General features: G+C 41.4%; 2 protein-coding genes across 4 annotated transcripts in view; one reads left to right on the forward strand and one right to left on the reverse strand.

Moving 5' to 3' along the window:
- Positions 1–16,461, forward strand: part of ARPC5 (actin related protein 2/3 complex subunit 5) — a 1,051,210-nt gene that overhangs the window by 769,811 nt on the left and 264,938 nt on the right. The window lies entirely within an intron of this gene.
- RGL1 (ral guanine nucleotide dissociation stimulator like 1) overlaps positions 1–16,461 on the reverse strand; it is a 291,149-nt gene that overhangs the window by 19,521 nt on the left and 255,167 nt on the right. For all 3 annotated transcript variants that reach the window (XM_050765896.1, XM_050765898.1, XM_050765897.1), the window contains 5 exons: positions 11,265–11,354; positions 8,924–9,010; positions 6,451–6,483; positions 4,062–4,183; positions 1,897–1,986 (listed from right to left, as the gene is read on the reverse strand). In XM_050765896.1, coding sequence (XP_050621853.1) covers positions 1,897–1,986; positions 4,062–4,183; positions 6,451–6,483; positions 8,924–9,010; positions 11,265–11,354 — 422 coding nt within the window. The remainder of the gene's footprint in view (positions 1–1,896; positions 1,987–4,061; positions 4,184–6,450; positions 6,484–8,923; positions 9,011–11,264; positions 11,355–16,461) is intronic.

Raw genomic sequence — 16,461 nt, forward strand, 5'->3', positions numbered from 1 at the left:
CTCTCTGGATTTCGTAGTAAATGTTTTCATAGGACTGAACACTTGTCTGTGTCAGTGAAGAGAGAGGATCCAGAGGTATTACAGCACCCACCACAAAACATATAGATCCCAGGCTTGGAGAGGAGTACAGAGAAGCAGTAGCATAGAAATGAGGATGGGGAGAAGGCAGGAGGACAGAGGTAGCGGCACTCAGGATTAGGCCTGCCTGCATTGAGCATTTTTGGTTTTTTCCTTAAGAACCTCTGACCACCATAGTGAGTCCAGAAGCTCCCAATTCCTTCTGCGGCCTCAGTTAGCAGAGTGGACACCCAGGATCCTCTGCATGTCTGGACTCCTCTATCAGGGAGCTGATTCCCTGTGCACGTGCCAGTCTTACCAGCTGACAAGGCATGGTCAGTCCCCTCAGATTATCTCAGTAGTTTATTCCCCCATATCTGCAAAGATGAAAAGACAGCAAAATACTATGAAAAATTTCCTCAAGAGCTGACTCCAAAAGCTCATAAATTTAGAGTTCAGCAGGGCCAGAATAGCCATCTGAACAAAGAGAGGGTGAGCAAAACATAGGATTATCTTCCAGATGCTTTCTACTAAAGCACATGTTCCAACCCATCCACAATGCCTCATATCATCTGATGGCAGGTAGCAGCCTGCATGGCCGCTGGTGGTGGGAGACCTTGCTATCCATGTCCAACAGAGGTCTTTATGTTACACCGGGGACATGGTAACACTCGAGGTCATGTGCCATCCCTGCCTCTGTGTCTCAATGTGACTCACTGAGGTAGGTGGAGAGACAGTGCTGGGAACTATCAAATGCCCATAAAGACAGTCGGAATCCTGATCCCCCCAAACTCTCAAAAAGATATTAACTAATTAATTTCATTAAAAATAATGGTGACTTTTCAGGCACATATTGAAAGTTAGACACTGAATATATATACACATACACACACACATAGCATGCATGTATACATATATATACACATATATATATAGTTGTTGTTTTGTTTGGTTTTGTTCTTCGAGACAGGGTCTCGCCCTGTCATCCAGGCTGGAGTGCAGCGGCACAATCATAGCTCACTGTAACATTGAACTCCTGGGCTCAGGCAACCCTCCCACCTCAGCCTCCTGAGTAGCTGGGACTGCATGCATGGACCACAATGCCTAGTTAATACTTGAAGTGATTTTTTTTGTAGAGACAGGATCTCACTACATTGTCCAGGCTAGTCTCAAACTGCTGGCCTCAGGCAATACAACTGCAAGCATGATAGACAAGGTTCCTGTTCTCAGGTTGCTTACGTTCCACTGGAGGAAGCAGCTAACATGAATGAGAATGAGGGGTGGACAGCAACATTAGAAAGGGTTCTTTCTTGGCACATAACATTTTTGCTAATATTTGAAGGAGCCAGCCATGAAGAAAGAGCATTTCAGGCCAGACACAGCCAGTGCAAACGTCCTCGACACTGGTGAACAGAGGGCAATGCTGTGAGAGAGGGAAGGCTGCAGGTTAAATCACGTAAGGCCTAGTAAACCAGGATACAGAGTTTGGGTTTTATTTTAAAATAAAAGCTATAGGAAGCAACATAATCTGGTGTACATGTTAAAAGACAACCTAGCTATTTAGTAGAGAATGAATGGTTGGTAAGGGGCAGCCAGAAGACAGTGAAGATGTTACTGGAGTGATCCAGGAAGGAGAAGATGGTGATTCACGACAGAGAAGGCAGTGGAGAATGAACTTAGCAAATGCTTTGAGTTCATGACAGAAGGATAAACAGCTTAACAAATGAGCGGAGTGCTCTTCACTTTCACACTGGCTCAAGGTCATCCTGTTGAAGACATCTCCACTCACGACTCTGATGGGACCCTCTTGGAGCCCCAGAACCCCTGGGGTACACTCACAGGCTGAGTCTCTTCACCATGCTCTTCCGAGGCTTGGGCGAGGTGGTGCTGGCGTCGGCAGCTGCTTCAATCTCACATGACAGGGCATAGCTGAGAAAGAGAAGGGGGCTCCATGAGGTCAAAGTTAAAGAACTGAAAAACAGATTTAAATTCACACAATGTGCTGGTTTTGTTTTAGAGAAGGCTCTTTGTTCAAAGTAAAGTTATATACAAACCTTGTTCTATCATAAACATCAGGGGGTACTGACTTAATGGCCTGATTTGACACATTTATCTTACGTGCTTCCTCCCTCACCTCCACTGGCATATGGATTGAGGCTATTTAATTCTGCGTGTTTCAAATACAAGGATATATGCACTTTGGCAGCATCAAAAACTAACTCCATTCTGATCAGTCTCATCCCACTGCTAGGCCAGGGGAATAATATTCCTTCCTCTACTACCTCCCCCTCCTATTTCTTCTCTATTACCTCTTTCCTACTCTTCTGTATGTGTGTGTGTGTGCACATGCACATATGACTTAGTTTTATCCAAAGAAAATGAAAAGACTTTTGTAATCTATCTGCTCGTCAATGAATAGACATAGGCAATTACATTACTGATAAAGATATATATATATATTTATTTATTTATTTTAGTAGAGATGGGGTTTCACCACATTGGCCAGGGTGGCCTACAAATATTTTTTTAAATTTTTTAATTGCCAAAACATCCTCAATTTAAAATGCTCCAGGTTCAGACCTCTATCTGCCAGGCAGATATAACGAACACAAGCACAAGAGGAATTTATATGTGATTCCAATTGTCTTTTACGAAAGCTCGTAGCTCTAGACAGTAGATGTATTTCGTTACTGGGTAGGTGGGGAAGGGTGCCCGACATTATACAGCCATCTTCAGAGCTTACTTAGGCTGTAGAGTCAGGCAGACCTGAGTTTGAATCCAAATGCTGTCATTAATTCATTCCAATACTTCTCTAAACATCATTTTTTTTTTGTCAATACTTATTTTGCTGTCAATTTCACTCTCCCTTATGATAAACTTCCAAAGAAATTCCCTGGGCTAGGGTAGGGATGGGCCAACTTCTTCTGTAAAGGACCACATAGTATTTTAGGCTTTGTGGGCCATATGGTCTCTGTTGCAAATACTCAACTCTGTCTTTAAGGCATGAAAGCAACCACAGATGAGATGTAAATGAATGGGCTGTGTTTCAATAAAATCTTATTTATGTAGATATGAAATTTGAATTTCAAATAACTGTTTCATGTCACAAAATATTCTATTTTTTGTTTTTTTCGCCCCAATCATTTAAAAATGTAAAAATAGGCAGTGGGCCACATATGGCCTGCAGACCAATCTGCCAACCAGCAGGCTACAGGACAGGGATGAGCTGGGCCAGTGGGCAGGGCACTCAAGTGAACGTGCCTTTCTATGCCCACCCCACTATTTTGAAACTGTTCCTTGTGTCCCTGCCACACCTGAGTTATCACTGTTCCTCCAAATGCCAAGCATGTCAGGCCACCAAGCTTTTGCTTGTGTTCTCTCTTGGTCTGGAACGTTATTTTCCAGTTCTTCTTTGTTATTACGGCAAAATCTTGTTTCTCTTTTTTTTTATTGTCTCTCTTTTAAATATTTCCAGCCTAAATATTAATGCCTTTATATTTTCCTTATTTTCCCCAATTCTTCCCATAGGTTCTGTAGCAATGTAGTTACCCATCATATTTCAATGCCTCATGAGTCTCTCACCCCCTCTAGGTTGAAAGCTCCCTGGAAAGGTACCATCAATTAACAGGAATGACAAACACGGTGACAATGGTGGTGGTGATAACACTAAGGACACGCATTCTAACAAAGCAATCCCACAGAAGATCGTAGTTACGCCTCACAAACAAACACTCTACAGATGAGCATCCTGAAGATAGGGAGGAACAAATGACTTGTTAAGGTTACAAAGATAAATCAGTGGCCAAGCAAGAGTCTGAAAGTACATCTTGATGCTATCACCTCAGCTTTTCCTGCCACACCATGCACCTTTGAAAACCAAGGACCTGGAACCTAGCAGCTGCTCACTAAATAGTTGTTGAATAAATGACCCGGCGAGGTATTAAATGCAGCATTTTTCTTGCCAACGCTTCAGTTCTCCCCTGATGAAAGACAGGTGAGCCCACCTCTCCTCTTCTGTCAGGAGCTGCTGCCTCTGGAACCACTGGATGAACTTTGGGTCTGGGGTCATGCAGTAGCTGTTGCAGGCAGACTGTAAGAGCTTTATCTGGGCGATCACTTCAAATTCCTAAAGCAGACAGGATACCAAAAATTAAAAAAAAAAAAAAAAAAGACTGGATAATAAGACCAACCAAATATAGATCTTTTCAACATGAAAATATACCACACTAGGATAAAAGATGAAGAAAACCATCTAGGAGGATTCTGAAATACTGCTTCCTTAAAAATAAAGGAGCTAACTCAAACTCTCCAAAGTCCTTGTATGCTTTAATTTTTAATCCTCTTTTCTCCTTGAAAAAGCAATTTATAGGAATAAAACAAGCTACCAAAGCAACCCAAACTGGTCACTATGTAAAGTCCCAGTGGCTTCCTTTTTCTCTTTTTCACTTTCATCCTTGGAATAGAAAAATGATTTTTAAGGTTGTAAGTACTTCATAAATATATGAAAAATTTCTATTCATATTTCTTAAAAAAAAAAAAAGAAAACAAATACTTTAATCAGGGAGCTCCCAAGTTCCCCATCCCCATCTTCTTCAGCCTTTATCCCTCAATAAATAAGTTTTGGTAGGGCTGAGTATCTAAACAGTCCTAGGTCTCATAAAATTGAATGTTTAGATTTCCTGAATCCTTGGGTTTTTACTACGCCACTAAATCATTTAACTAAGTCTTTTAAAACTCACATAGAGGCAAGTACATAATTATGTTGAAAATTATTTATACTTCTTTGGATGTTTCAATAAAAAAAATTTAAGTCAGCAATGGGTATAAGCTTTAGGTTTAGGTTTTACAGTCAAACTTTCCAAAAGTTTAATATCCTAGTCTAAAAAGGAAAGAGATTACCAACCAGGGTTATTCTGAAGTTAAATGACCGAGAGGGGAACTGAGGGGGCAATAACTGAATTTATTATCATTACAGGACATGACAGAAGTAACTCAAGAACTGGCAGACTCTCCAAATCGTAACTTTCCATCCAGTGACCTCAGTCCTTGGTCTCAGTATCCTCAAGGAATATCTACCATCATGCTAAAGAAAAAAGGATCGTCTACAAGGCACAGAAAATTTACATTTGTCCAGGTTAGTATCTTGTTACTGAAGAGCCCAGCTTGGTTTAGCTCCTCTATGCCTTTTTGGTTTTAACTTCAATGTCATTTTCTCCTGGAAGTTTCTCTGGCCCTACAAGTTGGAGATAGATACCCCAACTACATACTTCTCTAATACCCACGACTTCTGCTTACAAACCCTTGTCAGGTTGTATTACAACTGCCTATTTATTTGTCTACCTCTCTCCTGGACTGTGAACTTTATGAGGGCAGGGAGCTCTGGTCTTTCTCTGCTGTAATTCCCAAACCCCCTACATAAAGTAGACAGTCAATATTTGTGGAATGTGAAAGTACTAAAGAATAATGAGAATACTACAGGGTAAAGTTATTATTTTGCTCACTCATTTTCCTTTGAGTCCTTTAAATATCTATTTAAATATACCATTTGAATATAAAAATCACAGAAAAATTTCAAGAATGTTTTATCTTGAATAGCACAGTTCAGAACTGTGCTGTCCACAGAAAGACTGAAATTGATGTTGAGCACCCCTTCCTATGCTGACAGGAAAGGAAAAGAATAACTACCTACACCTAAGACAAAGACTATTTCCTTTCCTCTCTCGAGTAGACCCACGAGAGTTTACCATCTTTATTAACTCTTCTATGTTACTTGCTCATCGGAAACCCCTTATCCTTAATAGGGTAAACCTGGTTTTTATTTTAATTGGCAAATTAAAAAACTGTTTGTATTTATGGTGTGCAACATGATGTGCAACATGATGTTCTGAAACATGTATATACCGTGGAATGGCTAAATCAAGCTAACATACGCATTACTTCACATATTTATTTGTGGGGAGAATACTTAAAGTCTACTCTCTTAGTAATCTTCAAGTATAAAATACATTGTTATTAATTATAGGAGTGAGACTGCTATTGCTGAAACTAATTGTAAAGGAGATAAGGAGGGGACAGGGAAGAAGTGTGGGCTTTGGTGCATCAGGACAGGATGAGAACCCTGGCTTTGCCACCAAGAGATTCTGGTCCAGTAATTAAATCTCTTGAGTCCTAGCTTCCTCACTTTTGAATTGAGGATGATAAAACCCACCTCATAAGTCTAGTGGGGGATAACGTATAGGAGCATGCCAAGCAAAATGGTCTATGATAAACGTTCAGTAGGTGGTAACTCATTTTTTTCTGCCTCTACAAAGAAACTTAAGTCCCCATTTATTTCATTTTTTTCATGGTCAGACAAAGGAAAACAGAAAACCACAGCCAATCAACTCTACTTACCCTTCTCCTTTTCTCAAAGTTTATCAGTCCACCCTGAAAGAAATTTTAATAAAAAGAGTGACCAACCAAGCTCCTTTAAAACACAGCCTTATGTTGCTGTAGGTCACATTAAAATAGATCAAAGGGGTGATAAAGTCACAGTTATCAATGATCCTATAATTATGGCTACTGTGGAAGAAGAGAATCCTGTTTTGCTTTAAAAAATTTAATTTATTATTAAAAGGCAGGATAGGCAGAAAGTCTTCTCTTGAAACGTCTGAAACCAACTAAAATAGTAATGATAAATAATTACAAATCAGGATCCAAAGACACTTGCAGAAGCAGTAAAGATAAAAGCTAGTGTAAATATTCCATTACCCTTTTTTCCCTTACCAAAAGCAACTAAAACAGATGGTCATTGACTCATATAGTTTATCAAAAGGGAAGTCATTTCTCCATAGCATCATGAAAAGTTAAGTTTCAATTCTTCATCCCCTCAGCTCCTATTCTCAGTAGGCTGAATTTAACTTCTCAATCTTTGATTACTCCCCAAAATTCCCCAACGCTGATGGGTGTTTCCTGAGATAAGCTGAGGAAGAGGATGTGAAGAGACACAGAGGTCAGGAAATACAAAATGAATAAACATGTCCCCAACACTGTGGCAAACCCAAAGGTAGGTAGATCTATGCAAAATAACTTCTACTTCTTCTAATTAAGATACAGTAAAAGCAGGCTGGTTGCATATGATAACCAGGGGGTAGGATATGCTGAAATATACAAGCAATCTTTCAAGCTCATCTCCAATTTGAAATTTCTTCTTCACTTATTATTTTATTGCTGCTACTAACAAGTTGTTTGTCTGAGTTTTCATGTATTTTCCCTTTCAGAGAAGAGGGGGATGAAGGCAGTAGGGGGGTAGAGAGGGGGAACAGAGAGGAAGAGGGAGGGGGCACAGAGAGAAAGAGACAGAGAGAGAGAAAAATACCCCACAGCAATACAAAAGAAAACAGCAATACAAAAAGAAAAGCACATTTGAAAAATCACAAATTTGACTAACTCCCTACCCCACCAAGCAGTCCTACTCAACATTAAAGTCTTGAGGGTTTTTTTTGTTGTTTGTTTGTTTGAGACCGAGTCTTACTCTGATGCCTAGGCCGGAGTGCAATGGCAGGATCTCAGCTCACTGCCACCTCCGCCTCCCAAGTTCAAGTGATTCTCCCGCCTCAGCCTCCAGAGTAGTTGGGATTATAGGTACCCATCACCGTGCCCGGCTAATTTTTGTATTTTGGTTTTGTTTGTTTGTTTGTTTGTTTGTTTGAAGCAGAGTCTTGCTCTGTCGCCCAGGCTAGAGTACAGGGGCACGATCTCAACTCACTGCAACCTCTGCCTCCCAGGCTCAAGCAATTCTTCTGGCTCAGCCTCCTGAGTAGCTGGGACTACAGGCATGTGTCACCATGCCTGGCTGATTTTTGTATTTTTAGTAGAGATGGCGTTTCACCATATTGGCCAGGCTGGTCTCGAACTCCTGACATCGTGATCTGCCCGCCTCAGCCTCCCAAAGTGCTGGGATTACAAGTGTGAGCCACTGCGCTCAGCCTGATTTTTGTATTTTTAATAGAGACAGGGTTTCACCATGTTGGCCAGGCTGGTCTTGAACTCCTGACCTCAGGTGATTTGCTTGCCTTGGCCTCCCAAAGTGCTGGGATTATAGGCATGACTCACTGCGCCTGGCCTTAAAGTCTTGTTCAAACCCAAACCTACTCCTTCATAAGCCCTTTTCATCACAACCCCTCATAAGAGTTAATTGTGGGCCGAGTGCAGTGGCTCAATGCCTGTAATCCCAGCACTTTGGGAGGCCAAAGCGGGAGGATCACCTGTGGTCAGGAGTTCAAGACCAGCCTGACCAACATGGTGAAACCCTGTCTCTAGTAAAAATACAAAACTTAGGCTGGGCGCGGTGGCTCATGCCTGTAATCCCAGCACTTTGGGAGCCTGAGGCGGGCAGATCACGAGGTCAGGAGTTCGAGACCAACCCTGTTTCTACTAAAAATACAAAAAATTAGCCGGGTATGGTGGTGCCTATAATCCCAGTTACTCGGGAGGCTGAGGCAGGAGAATTGCTTGAACCCAGGAGGCGGAGGTTGCAGTGAGCCAAGATCATGCCATTGCACTCCAGCTTAGACAACAAGAGCAAAACTCCATCTCAAAAATAATAATAATAATTGTGATCTCCCATGTTCTCTCAGTGCATTTGTTTGAATTTCTATTATTACTACTGTTCACTGCTTATTTTGATATATTATTGCTTCCACTGGATTTTGAACCACTTCTGGTGTTAGTGTTTGGTATTATTCTTTGTATTCCTCCTAGCAGCTAGCACAATGCCATGTACTTTTGGACCTTCAAAAGATACTAAGAGAAGTTAATTACTCTTTGGGGTATCCAGTGAGAAGGAAGGCTGCAGGCCCAATCACACCACTCACATGGAACTCACCTCGATGTAGTCCTGCAGGGCAGTGTCAAGCATGGTCAGGTCAGTCAGGAAGGTGCCCAGGTAGGGCACAGTTCCCTGCATCACACCCTGAAGAGCAACCAAAGCAAAACTGTCTTTATTGTTATTGAAAAGTTGAAGGGTTTTAGGAATCTTCAAGCTGGAGCAAATGGATGTATTTAAGGCCTAACTGGGGGCCAGTGGTGCTAACCTCCATGAGTAACATTTTTAACATTTCTACACAAATAGGATAGAAACTCCATGATCTAATGTCTAACTTGTGAAATGATGAAAACCAAGCCTCAAAGCCAGGAGATCATACACATCTGTTCAAAAGTGTTGACAGTGGGGTTTATGTTTTGCTTTGGCTCAAATGAGAAGGATATCTGTTCTCTCTCAGAGCATGGGGACATTCCTGGTAGTTTGGAATGGTACTGGATAGTCAATGTCTCACCACTGGCTGTTGCACACCGAGAAGTATGTACCACAAAAGTATGGGGCATCACTATTAAAATGACCCCTTGGGCTAGACTTAGTGACTCACTCTCAAAGAATAGAGGGGGTAAACAGAAAAACAGTAACCTCTAAGGGAGAACCTGGCTAACTCTACCTTAACCAAGTAATAAAGATCACCATCATTCGTGTCACCATCAACATGACACCAGACGTCACACAGAAACCATTCATTCACTCCTTGATGTGATATGACGAGAAGGACACTGCACTCTGTGATATTCTTTCTAAAAATCCAGAAGCTCAGTCTAATCACTAGAAAACAGCAGACAACCTCAAACTGTGGAACATTCTACAGAATACCTGGATGGACTCCTTAAGACCATCAAGGTAATAAAAAACAGTCAAGAAAACACTGTCGTAGACCAGAGGAGACTGGGATGACAGACAACAAAATGCAGTTGGTACGCTGGATTGGGTCCTGGAACAGAAAGAAAATACTAGTGGAAAACTGGTGAAATCCAAACGAAGTCTAGATTTTAGTTAATAGTATCATGCCAGTGTCAGTTTCTTAGTATTGACAAATGTGCTATGGTTTTAGAAGATGTTAACAATGAGGGAAACTGAACTTCTAGCTTTGCAGCTTTTCTGTAAATCTAAACTTATTCCAGAATAAAAAGTTGGAAATGAAGGTGAAGGCACTTCTACCTACAACTGCAGGGATACACTATATTCATTTCACTAAATCTCCTTCAAAATCATCTCTCTTCTTCACGAAGCCACCAAGGCACTAACCATCCTAAAGGAAAAGTAAAAAAGGGTCCCCATGGATCCCTTATCCTAAATCCCATGGAGCTAATGCTGGAAATTTTAGCAGGAACACAAAGGCTCAACCAGGGTAAAGCCAGGTTACTTGACATGAGGCTGGCTGCTTCCTCAGCCAGAACTGCTTTGTGAGGTTCATACCAAGGAGGGTTTTGTCCTTCAGGAACTCACTGTCAGCTGCAGTGTGCCCTTCCCATTCTGTGTACAAGGTCTCATCCTGTACTAAAATAACGTATTTTTTGGTAACAGCTATTTTTAGCTTGTCTTTGAACAACCAAAAAAGTTTGTAACACTGTGAATGTTTTATAGGTTTCATGTTGCAGAAGAGTCCTATCATTCAAAAACACTTCTTACTTATGCTCAGCCTTCCAAAGAAAGAGAAAATCCTCTTAAAGCAGAATATTTAGAGTTTGTCAGTCTCTACTCTCCTCCCTCTGGTCTTTCATACTTTGTGCTAACAGTCGGAAGTTTACAGTGAAGTTAAAGTTGATAATAACTATCTTTCAGTCTTAAGGAGGGAGGCATGACGCTCCTTTAAATATTGAAAACTATAAAGATTTGGTTAGCCTTGGGATTAGTAAGGAGAGCTGGGCAATGACTAGAGGGTTTAGAACAAACGAAAGGATCTCTGAGTACAATGACCAGGGCCCTGTGGAGAAGACACTCTTTCTCTTGGTCACCACGTATCAGAAGATGACTACGGTAGGAAGCTCAGGAGGCCCTCAGGCCAAGGTGGAGCAGCTTCTAAGTGCAGGAGGGGGTGGAAGAGACTGCAAGAGGGAGGAAGTCTACCTGCTGTAGACTCCCGCTCACCTTCAGAAAACAACTTTGCCAGAAAACAGGATTTGCAACCCAGTGTTTACTTCCTACTGGTTGAATGGGGGTAATCATCTCTCTCCTACAGACCTCCCAGGGCTGCTGAGAACAAATGGGGTAGAGAATGGGAGACCCTTTCTTGGAAACCTGGGTGCCCTGTTGACTGAAGGTGCCAGTGCCATGTGGGAGCCCAGCCGCAAGCGCCCCTTCTCCTCTGTGAGCTGTCAGGGAAGATGAGGGCCAGACATACCATGTCCTTCTGGAGCTGCAGCCGCCTCTGGGTACGCTTCTGGTTTTCTTTCACACTGCTGTCCAGGTTTGCAAATTTTGAGGTTCCTTCCTAAGAAACAGAAATGCACACAGAGGGAATTGATACAGGATGCCACAATGGAGAGAAGGGGCATCTAGTTTCTCACACACAACCCTGCATAACTCTCGCTCAGAATGCCATGCAAAACGAAGAGGCCTCTGGCAGGCTCTCACAATATATATTATGCAAATACTTGGCTGGCTTGTTGCAAGCTGTCTATTTATAATGAGGCTGGTGGACTTGGATTTTCTTGTTCTTCCCTCAAATTCGGTTTTTTTTTTTTTTTTTTTTTTTTTTTTTTTTTTTGAGACGGAAAAAAAACCGCTCAGTCTTGCTCTGTTGCCCAGGCTGGAATGCAGTGGTGCAATCTCAGCTCACTGCAACCTCTGCCTCCCGGGTTCAAGTGATTCTCCTGTCTCAGCCTCCTGAGTAGCTGGGATTACAGGAATGCACCACCACACCTGGCTAACTTTTGTATTTTATTTTATTATTATATATATTTTTTTAGTAGAGATGGGGTTTCACCATGTTGGCCAGGCTGGTCTTGAACTCCTGATCTCAGATCATCCACCTGCCTCAGCCTCCCAAAGTGCTGGGATTACAGGCGTGAGCCAGCCACCACACCCAGCCTTCCCCTTACTTTGTAAGAAGATTACCTGACTTGGTTATGAAAGTAATCATCAATATAAGCCAGGCAATTCGCATAAATGAAGACACTTTTACAGATCCCAAATTAAACTCAAAGTAATCAGATATCCTGAAAACAATGATCGACTTCCTCTGTACATTTTGTGATTTCTTGATCTTGGCCTGACATGGATGTGCCAGCATTCTGTGAAAGAAAGGGACTACTTCTGTAGTATTTCTTAGCTAAATGAAACTTTTGCACCAGAAGTTTTCTGAGGAAGTCCAATATTGTACTACATGACCAATCCACGAAAGCCGAACTTTCACACATCCCCAGCCCCCGGTCAGTTCTTCTAAATTGCCTCTCAGGTTTGAAACTCTTACAAATCAATCCTTCCTCCTGGTGCCTGAGGACACATGGCTACCCTTTCTCTCCTCCTGTCTATTGTAACAACAAACTCTTCTACATAGAGTAATCACGAGTTTGCTGACTGAACATTAAGTGCTTTTGGTTTTGTGGTTGTGGGGTCTTGCTAAGTTCTCATTTTCCAGGAACTGCATGAATGGGGGGTAAATTGCACAATTCAGTAGTATATAACTTCTATACTAGTTTTTCCTTAGTCACTTTTCCTGAGATTTATGTATTACCAGAGCACATGACCTTCCACTACTATAAAACCGCAAAAGGATTTTTTTCAGTGGCTTAGTCTTGCTGATAGTGACAGAGCACCAACATGCTCCATCTCTCACCAGCCTTAACTCAGGTCCCAGGTACACCACTGGGACGGAACCCACAGTGACTCATTATCTATTTAAGTTCTTCCCATCACAAATGATAATAAGAGAGCTACTAGTTAATGATCTCCCACTCATTGTTTTTCCCAGGGATGGATGAAAATAGCCTATACCAGACATGGTGGTGTGCGCCTGTAATCCTAGCTACTCAGGAGGCTGAGGCAGGAGGGTTGCTTGAGTACAGGAGTTCAAGTCCAACCACAGCAACATAGTGAGACCCTACCTCTAAAAAAAAGAAAGCAGCCTAATATGCGCCTTTCCTGTGCTAGATAGTTGTGAGTCCTCCCACATTTTTGAGAATTTGCTTAGAGTGAGAAATCAATTATGTCTGACTTGAGTACGAGGGCCCACCTCTTTCCGGTGTGTAGGTCCTTCTGGTCTCCCTTCAGTATGTCAGTTATGGGCAGAGGAATAATGTATCAGAAATTATTGTAGACATGGCTAAAATTCCTAAAGAGGATTTCTGAAAAGTTCAAAGGTTCCTAAGAATCACAGAATAACAGAGGTGAAAGGGATCTCAAAAGAGGACTTAAGACCACCTTCTCATTAGTCAGGAGAGAGAAACACCTGAGATGGAGAACTACAAGACTGGTTGATTCCATGACTTTATGATTTCATGAGAATGAGATTCCATCCCTGCTAGAGATCTAAAAAGACTGACGAGTCCCAATTATTCCAAATGAGGTGTCAACTGAAAATCCACTTATCTGCCACATCCAGCAGTTTCAGTTTTTCCTTCCTCAGCCCCAAATCTCCTACTCTGCAATGTTGCGCAACACCAATCCCTTGAACCTTCTTGAAAGTTTTCATAGGTTTTTGTGACTGTATCACTCATTCTCTCCCCCTGGCTCTTCTGCTGTTTTCATATTTTCTTAATGATTCTTCTTGTCAAAGTCTTCCTCTTGCTTTTTGCTGTATTCATGTCTTTGGAAATACCATTGAATCTCATGACTTTAATCACCACCTATGTTTGGTAAATGCCAAATCTCCCTCTTCCTCCATCAATCTCCTTCTCCCTCTCTCTCTCCTTTTGTCTCCCCCCTCTGCCCTTCTCTTCCCTCTCCATCTCTGTAGTGCAAATGGCTTGCTTAAGTCTCACTTTTTCTTTATTTCCATCTTTAGCAGAGTTCAGCTACCCTCATCCATGCTGTTCCCGGACTTCAGAGGGCCCTCTTCTACTAGGTCTAGATGGAACTTTTCTACTAGACTCTGGATCCATATCAATAAATGTTGGTTAACTTAAGCTCAGTAGTTACCAGCAATTACAGCTCAGAACTGTCACAGCTGTAACAGGCTATTGCTCTAACTTTGAGTTTAGCATGTTTTGGAGTGTCACTGAACATACGTCTCCATCAGGGTTGAATTTCTGGGACTTTCCAGCAGTCCTTTATATAAAGTCAACGGAAAAAAATTCTCACCAAGAGTCATGAGAACCAAGATTTGGTGGCATTCTGCTTTCTTTCCAGATGTTTTGAAATTTCCAGACTATAATTCACCTGCTTAGAATTACCCAGGTTTCAGAAATCATAAGGACATAGCAGGTTTAAGATAGTCTTTGAGAGGAGATGAAACAGTTTTTTAAAACAATTAAAAGGAAAACCACAGATTTTTGCTAATTATCATGTTGCCTGGGCCATATTATATAAGTGGCACATTACATCTTCCCAGAAGAAGAGAAGTTAGGGCATTTAAAACTAAGAGTCCAGGAGTTTGAGACCAGCCTGAGAAAAATAGTGACATCTCTACAAAAAATAAAATAAAACTATTATACTATTACCCAACTATAAATCAGTATAAAACCAGGAGTAACATTAGAAACAGAGGCCAGTAGTTTTTCCTAGTGACTCTTTTGAGAACTTAAGTACCTTGTGATTCCATTAAAAAAAAAATGTGCTGACAATTTACACTCAGAATTAGACGCTTCACTTGAAGAATGATTAACAAAAATGACTGGAAAGGGACCTACAGATACACATGGACTGCCCAAAGCATTTCACTATCATTAATGATAATGCACAGACCATATGAATTCACAGCCAAGTTTTTCCTTTCTTTGGAATCTGAGTCATATCTATAAGAAATTTAATTTAGAGTACTGGAGTAACGTCTGCATTTAAGAAAGGTTTATGGGATCTTTAATGTCTAGATACAGCTTTGCTTCTAAGCCTTCAGCCAGAAGGCTGCCACCAGGCAATGAGCTGCTCAGTATTCAATTTATCTACTTTGGAAGGATGACTCAGGGCTATTTGGATTTGAATGTGTGGCTCCAGTTAGTCTAGCTTCGTACTGCTGACAGGGAGACCACTAAGCCATCTCCTTCCAGCCAGATGGGTTTCCATTTAAAGTATGCAAAGCCTGGGGGATGTGAAGCAGGGAGTAACACGATCTCAGCAATCATTGTTTAGTGTGCAGTTAATCAGGTAGTCCAAAACTAAAGTCAGACATCAGCACATACTGCCCTGCTCATATCACCTACACCAAGAAGGGCTAACAGTGGGCATATTGTTAAAAAGTCATGTGAATGATAAGACCCATCAATTCATGCAGCCAAACAATAGCTTCTGAACGCTTACTGCATGCCAGGCACTGGTTGGACTTTACGGATACAAAGTGAAAAGATACATACAGCCCCTGCCTGCAAGAGGCCTACAGACCAGTAGAGAGACAGGCAATTGCAATAGAGCATGTGACAAGTGCCAGGACAGAGAAATGACAGCTTCTCCTGGAGCACAGGGGAAGGCACCTAATCAGACCTGAGAATGAAGGAAGGCTTCCAGAAAAGGAGGCGTCTACACTGAAACATGAAGGATAAGTAGGACATAGGACAGGAACAGTCATGAAGACCATAACAAATGCCCTTACAGGATCGACTAACCTAAGAGTTAGCACCTGGATGCCTTTTCTTACTAACCCCACCTCTACCTATTTTCACTCCTACTCCAACTATCTTCCCTAAGCTCAAATATGCAGCTTATTCTCTATTCATTTTCATTTGTTATGCATACTTTGGTTTTACATGAATATAGCTCACCAAATACAAAAAATAACTTATATTTGCATAGCACTTTCAAGTATTTTACCATAGTGAATCTTCAAAACAATTCTATGAAGTCAACATACCAAATATTTTGATTGGCTCCCATTTATAGAAAAGGAGATTAAGGATAAGAATCACAACTTTTGATTGCCCAGTTCAGGACTTTCCCCTATGGTAGGACATAGCACACTATTTTATAAATGTTTTACCTCCCCCATGAGACTGTAATCCCCTTAAGATCAAACACTGCCTTTAATATGGTTACATCTCCAACACCTAGTGGGTGCTCCACCAATATTTATTGAACTACTAATTTACCTTCTCTATGAAGCTGGACCTGATCCATCCTGCACCCTACTCCAAAAAGGTCAGAAGAAATAGCTTTGCCTTGGTGATAAAAGCACAGGTTTTAGAGTCTCACCAGATACATTCATATTTTAGCTCTACCACCTATTGGTTGTATGCCCTAGGGCAGGTTACTACCCTGTCTGAGTCTTGGCTATCTACAAAATGATGATGATAAAATCTACTTTATAGAAAGACTATGAGGATAATATTTGGTCTATGCTAGTTCCCCTCTGATAGTTGTTCACAACCTGTTAGTTGTCTTTATTTGACTATTTATTCTTGTTGTTTAGTGTCTGTATACCCCAATTAGAAGGTAAACTCCAGGAAACA

Source organism: Macaca thibetana, chromosome 1, assembly GCF_024542745.1.
Source record: "Macaca thibetana thibetana isolate TM-01 chromosome 1, ASM2454274v1, whole genome shotgun sequence".
Lineage (NCBI taxonomy): Eukaryota > Metazoa > Chordata > Mammalia > Primates > Cercopithecidae > Macaca > Macaca thibetana.